Source organism: Acyrthosiphon pisum, chromosome X (assembly GCF_005508785.2).
Source record: "Acyrthosiphon pisum isolate AL4f chromosome X, pea_aphid_22Mar2018_4r6ur, whole genome shotgun sequence".
Lineage (NCBI taxonomy): Eukaryota > Metazoa > Arthropoda > Insecta > Hemiptera > Aphididae > Acyrthosiphon > Acyrthosiphon pisum.
Window position 1 is genome coordinate 70,709,414 of NC_042493.1, and position 24,994 is coordinate 70,734,407.

Consider the following 24,994-nt stretch of genomic DNA (forward strand, 5'->3'; position numbering starts at 1 on the left):
AAAATTCGTTACATTAATTACAAGTTTTAAAAAAATTATGGTTTAAAATTGTCTTCATAACCATGTTGTTGGTTCAATATTAATTTCAAAACTCATATTATTGAATGCAAAATTCTTATTTTTTGATACAATCGGACGCTTTGACGTGGAATTTGTTTTCATGAAACAATTTTTTGTATACACTGTTTCACATCAATGACCGAACATAATTAAACTCCCAAAGATTTTCACCGTTCAGTGAAAAATGATGTGCCATTGTACATTATCATACAAAAATCAGATAAATCGAGTTTTATTTTATTATTTGATGCACGAGTATATTATTGTATTGAGAAAGAAGTGAATCTTTGGATTCATTGAGTATAACAGTAAAAAAAAATACATTCTACCAGATAAACTGCATAATATATATAAATATACAACAGAGTAAAGAATGTAGACTGTTTAAAAATTGCGAATTCCTATAATATTCTTATATGGGGATACATACCTAACTATCATCATTATATAGCAAAGGGTTTAGAAAAAGACAGAATAAAAATATATTGTAATAATTGCAACGGTTGCCGAAAAACAAATTGCCTTATTAAAATAGTGTTATTGGCAGTTGGCACACAGCACCAGGATAATATAAAATTCAGTAATAACTAATGTCACTATCAAAACCATTTGTAAGTTGATATTACATTTAACGATACAGAAAAAACTTATTACAACTATGATACCAATGCGGTATAGTTTGACAGTCGCGACAACATAGAAAATATAATTTAATGTGGATATATTGTATTTTCGTGAACACAGATATGAATTTTAGAAACTTAAATCATTCCTAACACTTCGAAATATAATAACTATATATATGGCGTCAAAATAATACCACAGACTACATGAAAATATAGTCTGTGATAATACTAAATCCTATAGAGCAATAATTCACTGCTATCTCGGGCATTAACATCAATTTTAGCTTTATATATTAATCAATATAATTATCATAAAACTAATTATAAAAATTAAAACGTGGTAATTATGGTCATTTTCAAGTGTGTTCGCTGTTCAAAGTACCTATCTACATATTGTATTAGATAGATTTATGCTTCATCATAATATTATATAATTGTGATGAAAAGTTATAGTACCTAATAACCATTATAATAATTGTATAATTGTTTACTCCAAAGATAAATTAACGAAAATACACAAAATTGGTTATGCTTTGGTTTTTAATGTTCTATACAACCGTTGGCATCACTTAATAAACTTATAATAGCCTATAATATCCTTTCAAAAATATGTTTTAACCTATATACAATACAGTTATACGGGTATTTAAAGTATAATATGATCATTGTTGTTTACATCAATTGAGCTGGGGGTTCAATCACAACTCAAGAAAAGTGAATAAAATGTATATAAGCTACAAAAAAATAACAATACATCGTTTTAATATTTACACGCGTTTTTTTTTCTAATTTAGAAACCTAATATCACCATTATGTTGACGTCTACTGAAACACGATGACCCCTCAGCCAATTGTTTCCATGCTACTCGCCCTGTATATAATACCCGCATCGAACAAGCATAATATAACGGAGTCGTCGGCCTCATAAAAACACATATGTAGAAGATGCGCGTACTTGATATTGCAGCTAGGAGTATTATAATTCAAAACTAGGACGTAATTTAACGACAATAATCATATCGATTAAGAACGTGTGATTTAAAAGTACGCACTATATCGATTAAGTGCATTATATATATATAAATATGACCGGAGTTTGAGAAAACGAGTATATAAAAACGATATCCGTTTCACGTAGAGACATAGATCATTAGGTATTTTTCACATGTTACATGTTATGACCACACATAAATACATTGACCACAAACCGAGAAATAAATGATGCGTCATTGATTCTAGGACATAACTGTACAGTGAACAGTGTACACATTGTATATTATAACTATATCATGAACGCAAGTCCAAGACGTTTTACGTAAACAAATACTGCGCTAACGCGGTGTGCTCGCTTAAGTCCCACATTAGGGGGGAATTCTTACACGTATATATAACTGTGTCCACCGTTTCAAATTGTTACACTCGACTTGTTGTCATACATTCACGAACATATTTTAGGAAACAATTTGTTTGTGTGAAACAAATATTACATAATATTATTACAACGCATTGTAAAACTGAACGACTTAAATGTCAACTGCAAATAAAAGTGTGGGTGTTATTTTTCATTCAAAGTTTACTTTCCAATCTGTTGTATGGATTGAATAGTTCTTTTTTTTATTATATTGAAAATCATATGTATTTTAGATATTACAAAAAATTTTAAGTTGAAATCGTAACAATTTAGTAACACTAATAAACGTACCTATACCAAATCGTATACGACTAGCACCGTTTTTATGCGCGTATAATAATCGATTGCGGTGAAAAAAATCTACTTATCTATATTACACCGTATATTATAAAATTACGAGAAAAAAAGGACCACTGTAACGTGGTAATAAAAAGTATTAAGATAGCGCAATTCACAATTTGCCATCAAAAACGTCTACCTAATAATTAATGTACGTAGTAAAAATGTAGGTCTCTGTGTGTGTAATATATATATTATATAGATCTGAATACGAAAACAGGTGTGCGGGATCGACGTCAAATTAACGCACATTCGCCGCCGGTATCAACTAAATAAATGTTGGGTTGGATTGAATATTATATACACCGATATAATATAAAAACGGTCGCAGGTATATATGAAATACCGACTGCAGTAAGCCAACCCGCAGAGACACGACTACTATAATACAACTATTGACGATCCGTTAGTTTTTGAAAATTACGTTCTAATCGGACAATCGTCCGAACGGTAACACGGCCGCGAGGACGTCCTATATATAATTGTGTAGGTATTACGTGCGTATATATATATATATATACTGCACCAGCTGTATAAAGAGGGAAAGTCTAAGCAAAAATTAGTAAAACCCGCGAGTTTCGACACGCCGCGATATGCACATAATGCCTATAATATAATATCGGCCATGTATACGGCCGATAGGTGAGCTGCAGCCACGAGTGTAGGAAAAAAAAACGTACGACAGTATGCGTTTGAACTATAATTATAATAAGAGTCGCGCGATAGACGACGACAAAGAGCTGTTCGGCGCGGAGAAGATGTACTGAAAAGGACTGCGCCGAGCGATGGAGAGAAGATGGAAACCGTTATGGCCGTTTGAAATGTAATCCGACGGCGGCGACCGGGGACAGGAAAATCGGGATCGTGTAGCCGGCCGGCCCGGCATGCGTCGTCGTAGTCGTCGTCGTCGGATTTCCAAACAAGGACCAAACATCTATCGCGAGCAGAGAGAGGTACGACACACACAAACGCGATCGGAAATACACTGAGTGCACATGTGTGTGATAGTGTGTTACTGTGTGTGAGTGTGCGTCTGTGTTTGATGTGCCACATTTCATTTACCTTGCATACATTACCTAGTGAACTCGGTGGACCGGTCGAATGCGGTGCAGCGCGCACGTATGCACGTATAGTTCGTCTGCTCGTCGCGGTCATCGTCGAGACTAGGCGTATTATTATTATTATTATTATTATTATTATAACAAGACGGTAGGACGCGTCCCTATATACGAATTATTATTGGCTATAGGTACGCATATAATGAATATAATATGTACAGATGTATTGTTATTAACGCATTTTTCGGATTATTAAAAAACAACTACACACAGTAGTTCATCGAGCATGTTCACCCACATGGTTTCCTTTAATAGAAAATTTATTAAAATTCTGATTTTTAGCATTTTTAAGTATGCTTAAGGACCATATTATATTAAAATGTTAAAGCGTTCGAGGAGTGTCCTTTGTATCTTACAACCTTCTTTTTTTCATATGAGATAAATATCTTTTATACTGTAAAAAATGAAGCAGATGATTTTTGTTTTTGTTATGATGATGACTTGATTACTTGATGTTTTTAAATCAAAATTCAAACGAGACGAGTTACAAACAATGTCTATAGGTACTAAGGATAACTGTCCTTAAAAACGGTTTTACAAAACTTTCAAATAAATGGTAATATTTAATCTATTACTTATTAGTAATTACATTCTGAAAATTAAAAATAAAAAAATCTTTATAGATTAATATTAACTACCTACTATAATAGTTTTCAAAGTAACCATAATATTATTTTCCAAACCTATTATTCGGTCCATAGACATATTATAATTTTACAGAAAGATAAACTACTCAAAAACTATAGTCATTTGAGTTTTGATTTGAATTCATCAGCATTTTCAAAAATACCGCTTCACAGTTTATAGCAAAAGGTTGGTTCTCATTTGATAATAATAAGTTTGTATCACCACAAGACTAGAGGAATGTCCACTACTAAAATACTAAGAAAAACCTAAATATTTGAAAATAATTCCATTAAGTATATTATAAAAAGTATCTTAAACATCATGCATAATATATAATGATATATGTCATGTGCGTAAGTAATGAGTATATAACATCCAACAAATTATACCAAAAAGGTTAGATTTCTTAAAAAACAATTTTTCAAAACACAAACCGTGTCTGATAAGTTAATAGAAATAACTCTTCTACATAATCAAATTTACAGACAGCGTCTGGAGGATTGTATGGTTTGTCGTCTATTTTACGGGTGTGACAGTGGTGGTTGGGCGAGTGTGTAGCACATTGAAAAGGTTACCAGCGCGTGACCGATATACGGGGTGAAATCAGAAATTCAAGATACAATAACGGTGGGGATATCATACGATCTCGAGTATACATTAAATCCCTGAGTGTAACACAATTGTCTGTGTGTAGTATATAATATAATATATATCACCACATTACACATTTACATGCGGGAAAAACTCCAACGTGGGTCGGGATAAAACAAAAAAAAATAAAATAAAAAAACTATACCCACAAAGAAATATCTTTTGGGTTGATTTCTTTATTTGAACAAACAACGAAAGGAATATATTTTAAACCATTATTCAGACACGTGAATAGAAATAAGATCGATTCTACCGCGTATACGCCGTACCCCAAAATCATTCAGATGCCACTCGACGATAATATTATACACACGCGAATAACAATATAATGTATAAGGCTCGTGGCTATATACAAAGGGACGTAAAGGACATCAGATTTCCCGTTTCATTTAGAAAAAACCTTAGATGTATTGTTGCTTATATTGTAGTGTTTTTAAAAAAGTTTAAAGATGATAAACCCGAGTATCATAAACTACAAATTAAAATTACTACCTAATATAGCTGATATATAGATTATTCTTCTTATATTTCTTCACTATTTGCTCACATCACTATGGGGCAGTCATCATTGTCTTACACTTCCACAGGGCACTGACCCAGCCCCTTCTTTACTTATACCAGCTATTTTTAAGTCATATTTATTCTGTCTATCCATCTATTGATCAGTTTTACTCTTCTCTATTTCTTCTACATTAATTTCTATAGCCACTCTCACTATACCCTATTCACTTCTCCCCATATAACTTGACCGAACCATCTTAACCTATTCTTCCCCATTTTGTTTTCAATTGGTGCCATTCCTACACTACTCCTATAATGCATTTATTCATTATTTTATCCTCCCCAGTCAAAAGCTGATATAATAGATAGTTGGACATATTTTGTACTTCTGAAAGGAACCTATTGTCAAGGAATTTTCTATCGTTGCGACCTCCCTCCTCCTTGGCTTACCCCGTACATTACTACTTCGAGCACAAATTCTAAATGGGAAACGATTAAAACCGATTGGAATTCACAAGCTCTCAGTTACGCTAATAATATGTAGGTCCACCTCGAGGTCCACCGACTGCTGCAGAAAACGGTTTGCCGTCGGTTATCGTCATAATTTCCCATCGTTATTGACCTACGAGAGGACGAACCACACATATACCTACCACACGCAACAATAAATAACGCGTTATGGTATTATTATAATGGTCGTGTGTTTACCTATTGTGCGTTTCAGAATTGTATGTACATGTAAAATATAATATATAATATATATACGTACAATCGACAGACGTATGTGGGTAACACACGAACGTCTAAAAGCCTATATAGTTAAGTGTTAACCGAAAAACACATGCACACACATACACACACACTCACGATACACACTCACAACAGTCTAACGAACGCTAATCGTTCCCGATCGTTTATGATGTGCAGCGTACAACGGTCGTATATAATTTTTTTATTATTATTATTTGCATCGATTGGAGTACAATAAAATGTAAATTACTGTTGTAATCCGACCGCTGATAATGGACGATGAATGTAATAATAATAATATAATATTGGTTGTCGGTCACATACAATGCACGAGCGACGCGACTTTATATTATACTAGAGATTTTTTTATTTTTCAGCCCGCACTCGTGTCTATATATTATACATTAAACGAATCAACAATAATTGACCGAGCCTGCACCCAATCGATTAACGAATTATTGTTCATAAATAACAATATCATGATATAGTTCACACGAACAGAAAGAGAGCATTTTTTTTATTCACATTTTTAACAAACTCGACGTGCGATGCAACAAATCTCTATATAATAGAATACATTGTAACTATGTAAAATAGCGTAGTATGTCACTAATTTTAATTTTTATAATCACGTTTTGTAACTACCTTTGCATCTTATAGTGCTTATAGTCGGTTATAGTTAAATTCGAGGTTAAATTTAAAGAATATATAAAAAAAATCTGCAGCACCACAAGAAGTATCCGAAATGGCTGGTAAATCTGTTTGTAGCAGTTCGAAAAATCGGTAAATATTGGAATCTAATTAGATTTTGAATGATATCAATATAAAATGTGTAGGTACAACGGAAGGTATATGAGATAGTTAGAATTAAGTAATACGGCATAAAAAATATAATTTAATGGTTTTACGTGATATTATTATTTTAAATTATACATAAATAAATTATACAAAATGTATAAAAATAACTATGAAAGTACATTTTATAATGCACTTAAAAAAATTAATGTTTTAATAGTAAACTTGTAATTCTTATTTACAGAGGTAGGTATAGGTAGGTAATGTTACAATTTGTTAAATGTCAAGAGGTTTTTACAAAATCATTAACATCGACATGTGACATTATAGGTTGGTTAGTACATAAATATATAATAGTATGTAAAACGGCACTGAACACTCTTCAATAAATACAATTAATATCCTTTGACGAGATGTTTTACGATACTCAAATGGCAGTTTATATATTCACTAAACACGACATATCCAGTTAAATAAAGTATTTTTCCCGTAGATTAAGATTAATGAATTGCATGGAAAAACGCGAACAGAGAATCTTATAATGTATTATAAATTATATAACGTGAATATAATATATACTTTGATCACATACATTAAGTATCAATATTACCGATATCTTGCATAAAGAAAATACTAAAATATTCACTATATTTAAAATTAAATAAATGAAAATGTATAGGTAGTTATTCAAATATGGTGAGTATAATATTTCACATTAACAACATCATCTTACATAAATGTATCGACACTGGTTTTAAATTAAATTACTATTGCAACATTTACAATATAAAAACTTACATTATATAAATTAATCTGTTTGTATAAACATACCTTTACACATAACCTTCAACCAAAGTTATACTATATTAGGTATAAGATTATTATTTCGTAAAACATATTGATCATCACTGCACACACACACACAAACAAACAAACAAACAAACAAACAAACAAACACACACACACAATTTGAAAATTTTAATTTAAAATGAGAATCTTGAAATAATTTAAGAAAATTAAAATTCTATATATATAGATATTATTTAAAAGTACCACAACATTTTATACTGTGGGTAATACACTGTAATTTTAACGTACAGGCTACTATAAACTCATAAAGTGTAAAAAGAAATTTCCATGAAAATTATATAATATTTTAAATAGGTAAATCCTAAAAATCGAATTGTAAATTTACTTTACATAAAACTGTATAGATTGATAAAAATAAATAAATTGAAATAATGATGACAGGCCTCAAAACAAAAGTATAACATATTGAATAAAATATGAAGATAAATAAATTTAATTAAAAAGATAATCGTAAAACACAATATTTTAAAGTATATTTAAATAATATAAAAGCAAACTAAGAAGATATATAATAAAATTATGTTAAATCAAATGTATTTCTAATTAGATTAGATTCTATATTATTAAAATTCATCTTCATGAATTTTTTTTTGGCAACACTTTATATTTTTCAATTAGTTAAATAACTAAAATACAAAATATTACACTCATCATTATACAATATTCAAATATACAGTATACCTATAATATATGTATATTTCAATATGTTTTAACTACAAAACAATTTATATGTATTAATCTCCGTAGAAGTGGTGGGCCATAATAGTTATTCAATTCCACATAAACTTCAACATGATTATATTTTATAATAATATATATCATCATTTATAAACGCATACTAATTGTACATAATTATACATAAATACATATTATATTGACTAGGTAATTAAAGATCTATTAATATTAAAGTGAAAATGTGCACATAATCAAAGAATATCAGTGAAAGCAATAGTGATGAAGAATATTTTATGTATTTTTTTAATTTCATATTAGATACAGATAATAATATTAAAAGTATTTTAATTATACTATATCGTGTGTATAAAAAGGTCAAAGTATGACATTAAAGCTTGAACAATTATCAATTACAACGTATTTTGGAGGTAGGTGCCGAGATATAAAACTACAGTCAACGACACGACGTCTTTATAAAGCAAATACAGTAGATACAATATTATGCTATGTAACGACTAACTATGGTAGACAAAAATATGACAATTAGAACCCAAAACCACTATCAATTTTATGACCATAGATACAAAAACATTAATAACATATTATATATAATTAATATTACTAATGGTGTTGACAAATATGTCAAAGTAATAAAACTCAAGAAATCATGTAAATCCCCCAAAACATTATACACAATAACCATTATTATCGACCTAAAAATGAATAGGTATTGTATACATTACTTCATATTATCCGACGCGACTTCTGTCTGTAGAAATACTCGAAAATAATGGATGACAACAAAACGTTTTATTTTTTTATCATGAAATTCAATATGTTTAAGTCCAAATGGAATAGACAGGGTATCTTAATGGAATGTCGTACTTACTATTTCTCATTGCATTACAGCAAACAACGATTGCTATCGATTCTATCCTTTCTAACACGCGCACAGTGCACACACACACACACACACACACATACATACATTTTCTCTTTTTAGTTTAAATTTTTAGCTGAGCAACGTAATATAAATATAAATATTTTTAGAATACTTTAAATGTATTACTAAAACAAATATTTTATTAAAAAAGTTTTTTTATGGGCTATATTTGAAACTATGACGCGTTATATAGACAATTTTATCGTATACTTACAATAAGGCATGACAAATATTGTTTGTTAGGCAGTTTTATTAAATTATTATAGTTACAGTTTTGGTGAAAAAAATACTTACTTTTATTTTATATATCATGATCAGGGCATACTATATAATTAAAATAAACTCTTCGAAATTCTAATTCAAAAACAAAATACGATATTTTACACTTATAAGCCATTAAAATATAAGTAGTTATAAAGATATATAAAAAAATCAAACATATTTTATCTGTGCGAATACATTTAAGACGTTTAATAAATTCCAAGTTAACAACAATTATACATTTTATCAGTTCTTCGCTACACAGTACACATACAGATAACAATAACATATAATATAATATCACAAGTTATTATTACACAAACATGCACTTTATTCACGTATGTCGTAATATGGAACAATATAATTAGGATTATGAATACATTTTATAGACAATGATTAAATTAATATAGAAATAAGACGATTCAAATGAGTAATTTCTTTGTGAAATGCAATCAAAAATAAATTGTCATGAAAAAATATCAACTAAAATCAGAATTTTCTATTTACAAAATTATCTAAAATGTGAATTGAACCCACAAAACGGATTATAAAAATAGATATAAAATTGTAGAAATTCTACTCTTTTTGGATTTTAATATATAATAAATAATATTATATATATTGGAATTGTTTTCAAAAAATATATAGAAAATCAAAATTAGAAGTACCTGTAAGAAAATCGTATATACTTATAAGTTATTTATACAAACATAGACCTAGGACCTAGACCTTATAACTAATATATCATTCAATAAACATTATGAGTAGCTACCTACGTTGAATATGTTATACCTACTTTTTTTCCTAAACAATTTTTATAGAAGTTACCCTCATGATATCAAAACATTATCCAATACAAATAATATTAAAAAATAGATTTGAAGATTTTGCTACACATAAAATAAATTAAGAGTAAGTAGATACCTAATATATACTCTTTGTGCTATTATCAGTTATTCAAGCGACAATTAATATTATAAGCAAAAGAATATTAATTTTTTTGAATTATCTAATGGAAATAACGGGTAATATGATATGACTCGAAAATAATAAACGATTAAAATATTAGGATAATAGGTTAGTTTCAAAAAGAAACCACCATGGTAAATATTTATAAATAAATATATCAAAAGGCGTGAAACTTAAAGAGTGGAAACCATTCAAGTTGTAAATGAGAAATTTGAAGACTTGAAGTCTTGAATATAATTAAACAATCAAGAGTATATGAAGGGCGTTAATTCAAGAATATAATATATAGATTTCCCACTAAACATTCCAGAAAAGTAATTTCCGAAGAGCAAGCAAGGTAAAATTCGACGAATTCCCAAATTAAAAAAAACTGAAATTAAAATATAAAAGTTAACCGTACTTTTTTCACAGTCATTATATCAAGTAAAAAAAAAAAAATCATAATAATGCGTAGTGAATACAATTTAAGTTGAATTAGGTACCTTGGTTTGGTCAGTGTTATTAAAAACGTTTATTTATTAGACCAATGTCAATGAGATGATTTTTAAAGGGGTCAAATGGCATATACTTTTTTAATTACCTAGTTCCCAAATGCTGATCCATTGCCAGGAAATGCAAAGAAGGACCTCCCAAGTAGTTCAAAATTCAAAAGAAATAGAAAGGCATTCAACCAATGATATCCTAATCAAGCATAGTATATTTAAATGATAAAATGATTTTTTTTTTAACAATGCGTGCTGCAGTAACAACTAAACAACATCCTATGAAATAATTAAAAACATATCCAACAAAAATAAAAAGTAAACGACACGATTTTCCCTTGGGGTAAATAACTCCTTGGTTATTTTTCCACTACGCAATTTGTACCTACTCATCAAAGATATAAAATATCGTTTTATCATTGTTGTAGAACATATAAATATTTTAAAATGTGGTATTTACCACCGGTATATAATAGCGATATGTACTTGTCATTAATTATTATTAATATATATAAAACATAAAATGTCTAAAATTATGAAACAATAAAAAAAAATATATATATTTATATTTATATACACCTTTACCTATATTTGAACCCCCGTAAAAAACTAATATTATTATCAATATTAATGAAAATAATTGTATTGGCAGAATTTAAGATATTAAGAATTTCAACAAAATACCTAGAACAATCGAGTTTATCATACATTTATAATTCATAAGACAATTTATTTAAGAGAATATTTATCTCATATAAGCATTTAATGATCGCATGTTATAATTTAATAAATTATTCTATAATATCTAGATGAAATAATTTGTATTTGTAAATCAGACAATCCATTTAGAATGATATATTTTAAAAACGGTTACCTAGTAAATAAATGCAAACAATAAATTTCATAAAATTTTAAAAAGAAAAGAATACCAAAAAAACTATTTTTTTAAAATATTTTTTTAGAGTAATAATTAATAAAAATGTTTATAAAATAAAACGATAATTCAAGTTCTTAAAGTTATATGTTGAATTAAATTACATAAACATTTTACTAACAGATTTAAAATTACATTAAAAATATTATGATATTTACAAAATCAACAATGAAATTGTAGTTGTGCACATTTTGACATCTTGTTAACATCACATTTAAAAAAACAACAATTCTAGCACAATATTATCTTACTTAATAATATAGACAATTTGTCATTGATCGTAGCTTAAACTCAGCCCAAATAAATTTATACACATAACTGAATTTTTATATAGGTGGAATAAATTAACTAAAATGTTGAATCCAAACATGAAATGCCAATTATATGAACAAAAGTAAATTATATTATAGGTGGGTGTTTTAGAGTGAGTGGTTAGGTGTCGGAATATAAAACTTTTCGAAAGACGACCCTGAATTAAATCAATATATGGATTTGTGTACAATAATATAATACGAGTAAAAACAAAATTGTAAGTTTAACTAATTTAATTTGTATATGTTTACAAGTGAATCTCCTCTTTTAATATTTTATTTATTTACTTATCATTAATTCTCTCTCTTAAAATTGTATTTATTTATTTATTTATTTATTTATTTATTTATTTATTTATTAACTTAAATATAATCTTATAATTACCGCTATTTAAAACTTTAAACGTGTGAGAATATTTGATATACATTTTATTAATTTAATTTTTAATTAGGAACATTTATTACTCGACATTAAACAGAGCTTCTATACAGAGAATTTTATATTAAATTAAGATTTCAACAAATATATACAATACTTTCGCAATAGGTGCAATGCACTTATGAATAGGTTCCAAAATAGTGAAATTTAATAGTTTTTAGTATATATAATAGTGTATATAGGTACTATAGATACGTTTGTCCTAACTGCCCATAAATATTAAATACATTTTGTAAAAAGTATTAATATGATGCGTATTCCAAAAACAATGTACCTATGCTATCATTTATTTTTTTATTTTCAAAGAAACTCTACGATATAAAAAAACGTTTTTTGTAAATTAAAATAAACATAGGGGATAAAAGATTATCTCAATTGGTTGTCTGGTTTTAAAAAAAGCTATCAACTTTAGTATCCTGATATGGGTTTGTACAAAAGGATAAATTATTTTTAATTTTAATTGTTTGTATCAAGAATCCTATATTAATGAGTGCACTATAAAAATGCACATATGCATTACGAAATTAAAATGAACGTAGAGTGCCTTTATGGATTTTTGCATAGCAAAAAATAAAATAAAGGCTATACAGGATTAAGTGACACGTTTATAATACGTGGATCAGCTTTATCACTTAACATTAAAAAAGCAACTATTTTATCAAATTGAAAATTCTCAAAACTCCTTTGAAAATTTTTATTATTGTTCTTCAAAAAATAGAGTAAGTAATTAGAGCAGTGTGATGTATTTGAAAATTATTAATGATATGAATTAAATTATATATGCATTAACGATGTATAGTAGGTATACGTTGATAATCATTTATGAATACCTACAAATGTTCGATAAAAATAATAAAAACATGTTTCAAAAGGTAATCAATTTTGATATTTGTTGTATTATAAAAAATATAGAGTTTAATTTAACTAAACACAAATTGTATTTACAATTACTATAGTGTTTATTTTTCATGATAATGTGTTTTTTTTCATCGTAAATGTTTGCAAACTTTTGTAAAAAAACAATTTTCTGAAGAAATAAATGATGGGATATGCTATTAGTTGCTTGTTAAGTGTTAGTTGAATATTGTAAAACTAAAAAAAGTATTTAAAAATGAGTAAAAACGATTTCAAAATAAAGAAATATTAGTACTCAACTTGGACGGGTTTCAGTTGGGGTTGGTCAATATAGGGTCAGTACTTTTGCATACCAGGATTGTATTATATAATCCCAAAAATAATATGCCACATACGCCCTTAACGAACTATTCAATTGATTGTACATAAAATGTATAATATTATGATCCACTGCGGTACATGTCATATCTATCATTATTGACGGCTAAAAAGAAAACCCGTAGTCATTGCGTGAAACTCGAAACGCACTTTTTTCCCTTGATAACTGTTCAAAAGGAGAATTTTAACAAGATAAATTATTTTAAAGTTAATTCCCCTCTCTTTACGTCGTACAAATAACAAAAAAAAAGAAAAATGCATTAACGTTTGGTAAATTGGAATTAATTCGAATATACGAGAAAAAGGGATGACACGGCAAAGAAAAGCAACAGGGGCCAAAGTTGATAATGTAGGCGTTTGGAGTATAAATGGGACACACACGCATATACACACACACACATCAACAGAATTTTGGTCATCATATTTCTTGCTGGGAAAACCACCCTCTCCCAACGAAACAAAAAAAAATCAATCCCGTTGAGTCTAAGTCCACTGTTATTATATTGGTATGACTAAACTGTACATTTATAATATACACTTTTTTTAATACAGTCGTAATGTAACATGCTAATTACTTTTAGGTACCTACAACAATATTAACCATTAAGCAACACATTTTTAAACAAACCGTTTAAACTACTTCAAATATTTATTTCAAGTTTTTTTTTACAACACTTACAACAGACATATATAACTAATATCAGTTTAAAAACTTAGTAGCTATATAAAAGAAAAATGTTTAGTTTTAAAAATTGGAACCATTAATATTGGCTTAAAAAAAAATATATATATATTCCACGTTGTTTGACAAAAGTTTGGTAAATATTTACATAGAAAAAGAAGTACATATATTAAGTATTACGAAAAATAAACACTTGTAATTTAGGAACTTGAAATATGTTATTGCTACGTTCAAACAATATCCAATTTTAACGACGTACAAAAATAACAAGGGTCTAAAAACGTCAAAACGTGATGTATAGTAAAATTAAAATTAAAACCGAAATTAAGAAAATAAATACAAATATAGAATGACAGTAGGTACAAAAAATATTTATGACCTGATAAGTCGGACTCTTGAGAAACCAGTGAAGTCACGAAGACTTATTATTTTTCCTACCACGATCGTTTCTGTAACAATTACACAACGTATCGATAGCAAAATAAACTTTGTGCCCGCCACGTCTAAAACAATCGATGACGTATAAGTTTTTAAGGATTTTTTGCCTGAACACGTTACACGATATAATATATAATGAACAAAATATAATAAAATACCTACTATAAACATTGACGGTATTCGTATGACGATATACAGGTACCTAAATTACTATGTGCGTTTGGCGATAACGGGAGAGTTACTTAATATTACAGAAGCTCTGTTTGATATAATGATATCGCGAAACGGGACGACGTAAAAAAAAATGGTCCCCCGCCGCGCTTCGAGAGAAGAGAAAAAAATACGCCTAATGAAAAAAAGAAAAAAAAAGTTAAAGACAAAAAAAAATAATCGAGGCCGATATAGTATACCTACCTCTTTTATATTACATATATAGTGCATCATCTAAAAGTAAAACATATGCCAGCGGCAGGCGCGTATATAGTTTTCCGTTTCAATGCAGCTTTCAGACCGTTGTCATTACACACGCTCTAAGAGCGAGGATGGGGCAGGGGTAGTCCGACACACGCCCTTATAATATATATAATATTTCACTCGGACGTATGACTTCCTATACTGCACATATACGCTGCACACGCACACGACGGCGATGCGACCACCATTTCGAAACGTGATTTATTTCAGACGATCGATCTATCGTCGAGAATTTCGTTCGCGGGTGACGGCTGCGGCACGGAAGGCAGTCGTGGGATGAAAGACATTATTGTTTGAACCGTGGTATAAAGTGGTATTATATACGTAGGTATATTAAGCGAAAGGTGGTCCGCAAGACCACCAATGGAATATAATATATAAAAGGGCGTTAAAAGAATGTGGGTACCTACCCAAAATTAAAATCGATCAGGGTCGTACGCAGAAAAAGTTTGGTTGCGGTGAGGGAGGCTGGGTGTTGTAACTTTTTGAAAATTGGATGTTGAAAATTATAGCTATTTTTTTGTTCAAGAATAATCCATCACACCATGGTGCAAGTCATAAAAAAAATGAAAACAATTCTTATATTTCATTATTTAGAAATGAACAGTAGAAATCTACTATGATATATTAAATTAAAAATCACAAAATGAAATATATATAGGTATACACCAAAAACTACTAACTACCTACCTCCCTAGCATTTGTATAATAATAATTAACCAAAATAAAAGACTCCCCACAATTTTGTGGGACATTTGAACACACAAAACCACCCCCCCCCCCCCACGCACATGCCTGAAATCGTCCGTTGGTGGTAGCACGTCGCGAAACGGTACACGCTGTATAATAATTATAGGTATTGGTGTGATATTATATTATTATTTGTAAGAGACTATAGGTTGGTAGGTATATAGGTATATTAATTTTCGGCGGCGACTAAACCGTTATCGTCGCGTTCAGGTATTTTCGTATATATAGTATTCGTGTACATTATAATGCGTGTGTTCGTGTATATCATATACGGTATACGTGCGGCACACCGAATTCGCCGCGGCCGCCTCTTTCTTCACGATGCACAACACGAATCATACACAACAATAACACAGTATATAATAATATTAAACTGCATGAACGTACCTATGTTATTATTATTATTATTGTTATTATTATTCTAATATATTATCCTCTCGTCATCGTCATCGCCGGATTTGCCTTGGCCACAGCCGCCGCCTCGACGATGATGACGTGTGCTTTGAAACCCGCGGCGGTAGCGGCGGCGCACAAGTTGTTGTTGACCGCTAAAAACGCGCCCGGCCGCCGCGGGACTTGAGCGTTTACCTATCGCGCTGGCTTCTAATAAGTATGATTGTGTTATAACTATAGGTGCCCCCTCTTCCATAATGCCAACATGCACCGCCGGCCGGAAAATGGCGAGAAATCTTGAGAAATTTTTTTTTTTTCAAATATCGCACCCGCTCTTATATCGAAGAGGAAAAACCGCGCCGCCGTGTCGTGCATGTTACAATGCTGCGTGTGTGTGCGTGTGAGGCGCGGGTGCGTATATGTGTGTGTGTGTGTCTGTGTGTGTGTATTAGTGTGAGTGTGTGTGGTGTGGTGTGTGTGTGTGTGTGTGTGTGTGTGTGTGTGTGTGTGTGTGTGTGTGTGTGTGTGTGTGTGTGTGTGTGTGTGTGCGCGTTTATGTGGAAATGTGCCAAACGACATTGCGGCACCTTATAAGGTTGCAAATAAAAACGTATAATAAATCGTTATTGACGACTTACCTTGGAATAGGATGCGTTGTAATCGTGGTAGTTTACCTGGAAAACAGAAAACAAACAGAACAAATGGTAAGTATAACGGGTATGCATCAATCTTACAGAACATGACAGAAAATAAAAACCACCGAAACGGCGAAAGACGCCGCCGGTTCGTTTTAAAAGTCACAGTGGCCGAAGTATGCGGCACGAAAATCGAACAAAACTTAAGTCTTAATAACTATAGTGAATAACAAGTAAACGTATGGCAAGTGTATGATATAATTTTGTTACTTAAAGCTAGAGCAGAGTACGCACGTTTTCTTTTCGTAGACCGATGGGCGGCTGAGAGTGTTGATTTCGGCGTTAAAAATAAACAAAAATTTGAACGGATAAAAACCGCCGCCGATTTCGAATGTCAGCTGTGACGGAGAGACGTCGACGACGACGACGACGATTGATGTAAATTTATTTTAATTCGTACGACACGACGATATTTAAAATATAATATTATAATATTAACGGATTATTGTTATCTGTATTTTAAAATTAAAATTTAAAAACAAAATTACTATCGTATCGCGGATGACTGGCGGCTGCGACACACACGACCGTGCAGATAATAACAATATGACGACTGGTTGCGGCGGCGGCGTCGACCGAATATGATGATGCGATATCACACATGCACACCACACTGATCGACGGCGAACGGCAAACGCATACTACCACGGCCAAAGTTGCTGGTGCTCTGCCGGTGCCGTGTATAGCTGGCGCTGCTGGCCGGTAACGATGACGGCGGTGGCAGTGGCGGCGGCGTCGACGATCGCCGGCGGTACCGCCGACTTCGGACGAACCCGCGCGCGTCAAGTGCCGCCGCCGCGACGGTGAGCGCCGCGTTGTGTCGCACGCACGCGCGCGCCGGGCGGCCACTCCCTAGCACTACCCCCGGCCCCAGCCCGCCCCGTCCGAGCGCGCTCACCGCGGCCCCGTTACAATACGCGCGTAGAACATAGTCGCAGGCGAAATCACCCTTCCCTCACCGCCGTCACCAACGTCGCCGCCGAGTCATCATCGCCGCCGCCGCCGCCGTCGTCATCGTCGTCGTCGTCGCCGGCACTCACATGTACCCGACGCCGGCGACGAGCGTTTTTGTACACGACTACGAACGCCACCGCCGCCGCATGTCGCGCGCCGTCGTTCTATTTTTATATATATGTGAGGATGCATTGTTTTTTTTCCTCCTGAAAGGGTGCGGTTAGGGCGGTTTCTCGAAAGAGATCCCGAGTAAATATATATATTTAAAGACCGACACCCTCAAACATAATATTAGAAAATTATGTTCCATCAACACATGTGCGGCGACAACCCCGATATATTTATATAAATAAATACCGGAAAAACGAGTATAATTATTCACCTCACATAATATTATTATAATAATATAATGTAATATATGGAGTGTGTTTTATATTATACTATAATATAGTGTAATATAATATAATATAAAACACACATAGGTATCTACATGTTGAAGAAACAAATCAAAAACTTCCTAATCGAATTAAAGTTGGTACCTAACTATAGCTACTTTATGTGGAGGGTGGTGGTGGAGGTGGTGGTAGTGCACACGACGTGATTCACCCGGAACAAAATATAGACGAGCAGCTTAATAATACACTGATACTTTTAAGTTGTAAACCACCCGCTAGTCCTCATCAGAATTCAGTGGCCAGACCAAAAAACATATGATATTGTTTCTCACACACAGGAACGTCTCGAACACAGATTTTTGAAAAGGTTCAACCGAAAGAATGTTCCTTAAATTCAAAAAACTATGTATATTCGGGTTAAAATATTTAGATTGGAACTTTTCTTACCAATATTTACAAATCATTACATAATTATATTATAAAACAATACTTACCTATGTAAAATAAGTAATGTAGGTATATATAATAACTTTATCAAATAAGAAATACATTTTTATTGGTAAGTCCCTAACACAAATAAAAAAATTACATGAATCTCAGAAGAGATCTGGTAACATACACCAACTTCATAAAAATTAAATTAATTAGTTTAATCTTTAAATTATATATCTTATTAACTGAACTTATATCATCTCTTAATCTACTATAAGTGCACTAAATATACATTCGTTTCAAAACATTTTAATAAACGTTAAATTAAAACAAATTTTTTAATAAAAAAAAAAATTAATAATGCATTTTGATAGTAATACTATACTTTTGAGATTAATTTAAATAGTAATATAGTATTCAATTAAGGTTCGACTGGCGACACCCCCCCCCCCTTCACTATATTATATTACATCAAAAAGTAGCAAACTAGCAAATAATATTATACTTTTTTTCATATTGAATTTGTAATGTTACTATGTTAGGCATTTCAATTATTTAAATAATTGTTAAGTTGAATAAAATATAAAACGTAACGAAGAATATTATAATTGTATGACAATTTAAAAATATCTCAGGATAACTGCAGAGGCATGGCAAAACGACATGCAAACAACTTTTTCTTCGATTTTAATCAACATTAATAATATTATTTTTTATGGGTACCTACCTAAAATCTATAGATGATGAACGCAGTTGGCCGATAATGGAATGATATAAAATTGTATTGCGATCGACCTTAATTAATTTAAAGATTTAAAGATCGGCTAGTTTAGAGCCTAACTATAGCACAAAATATTACACAAAAATATAAATTGTAATGTTGCTATAAACATTTTATTATATGGTTTAGTTGAATAAAATATATAGTTAAACTAAACTTAAACGATTTATAATGATAATAGGTACCTAACATTTGCCATTTAGGATGAACTTCATATTTATCTTACATTTCTTATGTACACAATATAGTTATAGTTCTATAAGCTATAATGTGTGAACAAATGTAAACAAGTAAATAGTTCGATAACATTTATGAAAATTATATTGTGAAACAACAAACAATAATAAAATGTTAAAAATGTAGATACAAATTGATTTATCTCATATATGATTAATATTCTGTGAATAAATTATTACCTATAATGAATGCAATGATAATTTGATGCTATAATTTCAAATAATATTTTTGAATCTTTAAATACTCTATATACATGAAATCGTAGGAAATATGAAAATATGTTATGTTTTCCATTTAGCTTAACTGGACGATATATTTTAATGTACCTAGCATGGGATTTATTAATAACTATAGATTCGATTTTTTTGCTTTTCACCGTGTAATAGTGGTGCGTTTAATTACCATATGAATTTGAAAGTAAATAATCATGGTAAATATTCGTATTTGAACAACGATTCTAAAAAGAACAATCTGAGAAAATATATGCTCTTTCATAGTTTTATGTTAAAAATATGTTCTATGATTGTAGAAAGTGTTTCTCTACGGTTAAGGAAATTGTTGAGAAAATTGAAAAATACCAACTGTACTCGACTTCCAATCAATAAATATAGGGTTACATAAGACTTTTAGGCTTTTTTTATTGTTTGAACAAGTATCTACAAAAAACAAATTTTTATTATAAAATCTATTTTACCCTTACTTCACAAATAACTTTATTACACAAATTATAATACTTTTACAAACTATGGTATAATATTTGTTATAATAAATTGCTACATAGTGTTTTATATATCATTGATTATTATTATTTTATTCTATTAAAGCAATCAAATCGATCTAATAATATTTTAGCTAAACCTATTTAAAACTATAGGTGCATTATGAATGATATAAAATTATTATATTTTTAAGTTTTTGTGATCGTGAATACTATACATTTTTGTAATTTATACAATCGAGCCTAAATTACAACCTATACAATTAAATATGTACAAAATTCGTATTATTTGAATTGTACTATTATGATAACACGCAGAATATTGAATGCCTAACTCAATATCATTATATTTTGTAACTACTAGCGGTATTGTCATTTAATAAAATATGTAATGAGATAAATACAAGTATTTAAAGACAGCGAAATGTAAAATAAAGATATAAATATATGTATATATGATATACACCTATATAGTTTACCTTGTACTTTTCCAATACAAATTAATTCAGTCGTCAATATATTCAATTTCAATTATACCGAGTGAAAAAAAATTTACCAAAATTCTGAGTAAAATAATAAACCAAATGTATACAAATAATAGCTGGGAGTCTGGTATTCGATTTGTTCGTTATTACTTATAGTATCAAAATATCAATAATATTCTGTTATATGTACCTACCAATTTCAAAAATGTGTAATATAATATATATTCACATTCTTGGAATGTAATTCAAAAATGTTTTTTCGTTTGATTCAACACTGAAATTAAAAAGAAAAAACGAATTAAATGCTCAGTATATACACGGAAACGTTGGTATTTGATTCGATGATATTCGTTAAAAAATAATAATACTTCAAGCATTCGTATACTGCTATAAAATAATATAAGCTGCGTGTCTTATATTACAATTGACCATTATATTAATAATTTAAAGTTGTCCTCATAACGACATAATATATACAGATATAATTTCAAAATATTGTGTCAAAAGTCACTGGCTCGTACTACTCTATAGATATAGTTAAAAACAACACACGAAATATATCCAAATACACGCATATATATAAACCTACATTACGTTTTCAACTGTTTTTTTTTTTTTGAAAAAAAACAACACTTCATAGTTTTGTTTGCGTTTTAATAAGTTTTTCAGATTCTAGCACTGCAAATATCCACAACATGTATTATAAGTTTTACATGTTACATGTTACATATTATAGTATCTCCTACATGTGAATTGTAATTGATTTATTTATTTTAGTTTATTCAGTAGGTACTTATGTATGCAAGTATGTTGTGTAAGTCATAAAATCCTTACGTTACCAACCTATAATTTAATGCTTTTTGTGCAAAGATTATAATGTTTAACTTTGTAAACTAGGTATAGCAATTTAATATACACATATTATTTATACAAACTTTCTCGCCATATTTGATCTCTTATTACCTATACCTACCCACGACCAATCTATACACTTTAAGTGTCTACTTATTTAATAGTCTTCTCTCTGAAGTTCAAAATTTGCAATCAATATTTGAATATGCTTAATGAAAATTAGTTATTCACATTTTAAATATTTACTTAAATTAATTGGATATTTTAAATTGTTATCGAACACTTTTATTAGGTAATTTTAGTTTTGAGTAAAGAAAAACCAATTTTGTCTATAAATTACAATAAATACGACTCTTCACACAATGACAATATTTCAAAAAAGTTAGATTGAATAAAAGTCATTGACTAGAAGCAATCTGCAGTGAATCATGATATATTGTAAGTACATAATATAGTATCTCATAGTATTCAGGGTTTCCAAACATTTTTCTTCTAATCAGATATATTAAAAAACTATAATTTATATAGTTATTACTTATCACTGATTGACCCCTATTTATTTTATATTCTAAGCCGAGTGATGAATCTATTTATTTTGTAATGATGACGTGTGTGTTGTTTTTTTGTGACTGTGTATACGATAAGTAGATGAAATAATGCTCCCTACTTTCAATTTCAGAATCTTTTTCTGGTGGGAAATCAAATCTAGTTGGTGTTTTCGTGTGATTAAAAATTAAAATTCCCAGTAGTTTTAAAATTCGCAGAAATAAGAAAAAAATTAAAAATAAGAAATAAAAAGATAAACGTGAATTTTTAACAAAATCGATTTTAGACAAAATTTAATTATAGTATATTTAATTTTTGGCGTAATTAAAAAAAAATGACTGTTGATACATGTCATTTTTACTGAATTTTTATATTAGCATTTTCTATGATTGATAAAATGTACAAAATATTTTGACTCGTTATGTGCTGTTTACTGACATTTGAAATTTTTAATATCATTGATAAGGTAAATTATTATTCATATTGATTAAGATAATTTTAACTTTTTAAAAAAATGAATATACATTAACTTAACTTTTAACTTAACTGATATTTATTGATATAAACTTAATAAATAACAAGTTACCTTTAATCAAATCCAAGTTACGTTAATTTATAAATAATTAAATAATAAATATAATAAAACAATTATTAATGATACATTATAGTGCATAAACATTTACTTTTTATTATTTTAAACCACATTACTGGCTTCATACTTAATTTAAGTTAATAAGTTAATGGTAAGTTTCCATATTATGACTATTACTTATATACCTATAACTTAAATAAGTATTTAAAAGAAAAATAGGATAACCATTGATTTTAAACTATTTAACTTAACTCAACTAAAAATTATCATTAACTTGTCCAGGCTTGTATTTTATAAAAACACAATGACATTTTCGAATGCAATTATTTCGGAAAAAATAATTTAACAGTAGGTTAAATAGTAGTAACTATGTACCTAATATGTTACTATAATAGGTAGTATAGAGTAATGCCTAATTGTAAAATAAATCACTTTAATCGCATAAGATATACTTAGTAATATTATAGGCTAACAGACCATCTTCGCTAAAAATTGTTTTTTGTATACAATGATTTTATATCATATCTCTAGGCACCTAAAGTACAATAGAGCGTTAAATACCCACTTTCCCGCTTTTTAATATTTAACTGTATAATTATAATAATATTATGTTTATAAGTATCTAAAATCTAAAATCTGAAATCGATTATGAATTGGTCCACCAATAATGGTTTGATACACAATTATATTACGATTGACCTTTAACAATATAAAGATCGACTGGTTGGTTAGAAAAGCCTTTGTAAGAACTCAAAATATTACCCCAAAAAATAACAAATAACATGTTTTTTTTTCATAGAATTCACTTCATTTTTAATGATGTTACAATCATTATATTATATTATGTTTAGTTGAATAAAATTAATAATTTAACTAAGACTTATCGATTTTTAATTATAATAATATAACCGTTTACACATTTAATATGCACTTTAATTTTGTTTGACTTTTCTTATGTATACAATTATATAGTTCAAAAAGCCAATTTTCGAACAAATGTGATTAGCTAAATATAGTTTGAAAAACATTTATGAACAATATATTTATCATCTTTCAAACAGCAATTAATAATCAAATTTTAGAACTGTAGATAAAAACTAATTAATCTCATTAATATATGAATAATAATCTATATTATTTACATTTGTAATTTATTTACATTTATAATATATGATAATGTGATGATTTTTTTTTAAATAATGTTTTTAAAACTTTGAATACCCAATATATTATTGTGTGCAATATGAGAATATGCTAGGTTTTCAATTTCGCTCTAACTAAATATTACATTTTATAAATAAGATAAAGAGACCGGGGGTTATAGGCACTAGATTCGTTTTTGTTGATTTTCATTATAGAATAATGGTTCATTTTATAACTATAAATTCAACAATAAATTATAATAAATTGTAGGTATATCTTCACATTTTAACAACAAACTTGAAGAAAGATCGATGGAAAACACACTTTCTGAACTATACCTACCTACAATTGTTGGCAATTTTTTTCACGCTTATTAAGGGAAACTACTGAGCAAATTAAAAGTAACAATAGTGTATTTCAATTTCCAAACGA

At 29.4% G+C, this 24,994-nt stretch overlaps 1 protein-coding gene across 10 annotated transcripts in view; it reads right to left on the reverse strand.

Annotated features, from left to right (window-relative positions):
- The window catches only part of LOC100166583 (protein alan shepard), a 126,684-nt gene that overhangs the window by 70,879 nt on the left and 30,811 nt on the right, over positions 1–24,994 (reverse strand). For 7 of the 10 annotated variants that reach the window (XM_029488906.1, XM_029488905.1, XM_029488908.1 and 4 more), the window contains exon 5: positions 17,371–17,406. In XM_029488906.1, coding sequence (XP_029344766.1) covers positions 17,371–17,406 — 36 coding nt within the window. Of the gene's footprint in view, positions 1–17,370; positions 17,407–17,637; positions 18,141–24,994 lie in introns of those variants that run through there. The other 3 variants (XM_016808765.2, XM_016808764.2, XM_029488910.1) reach the window with 3 other exon arrangements.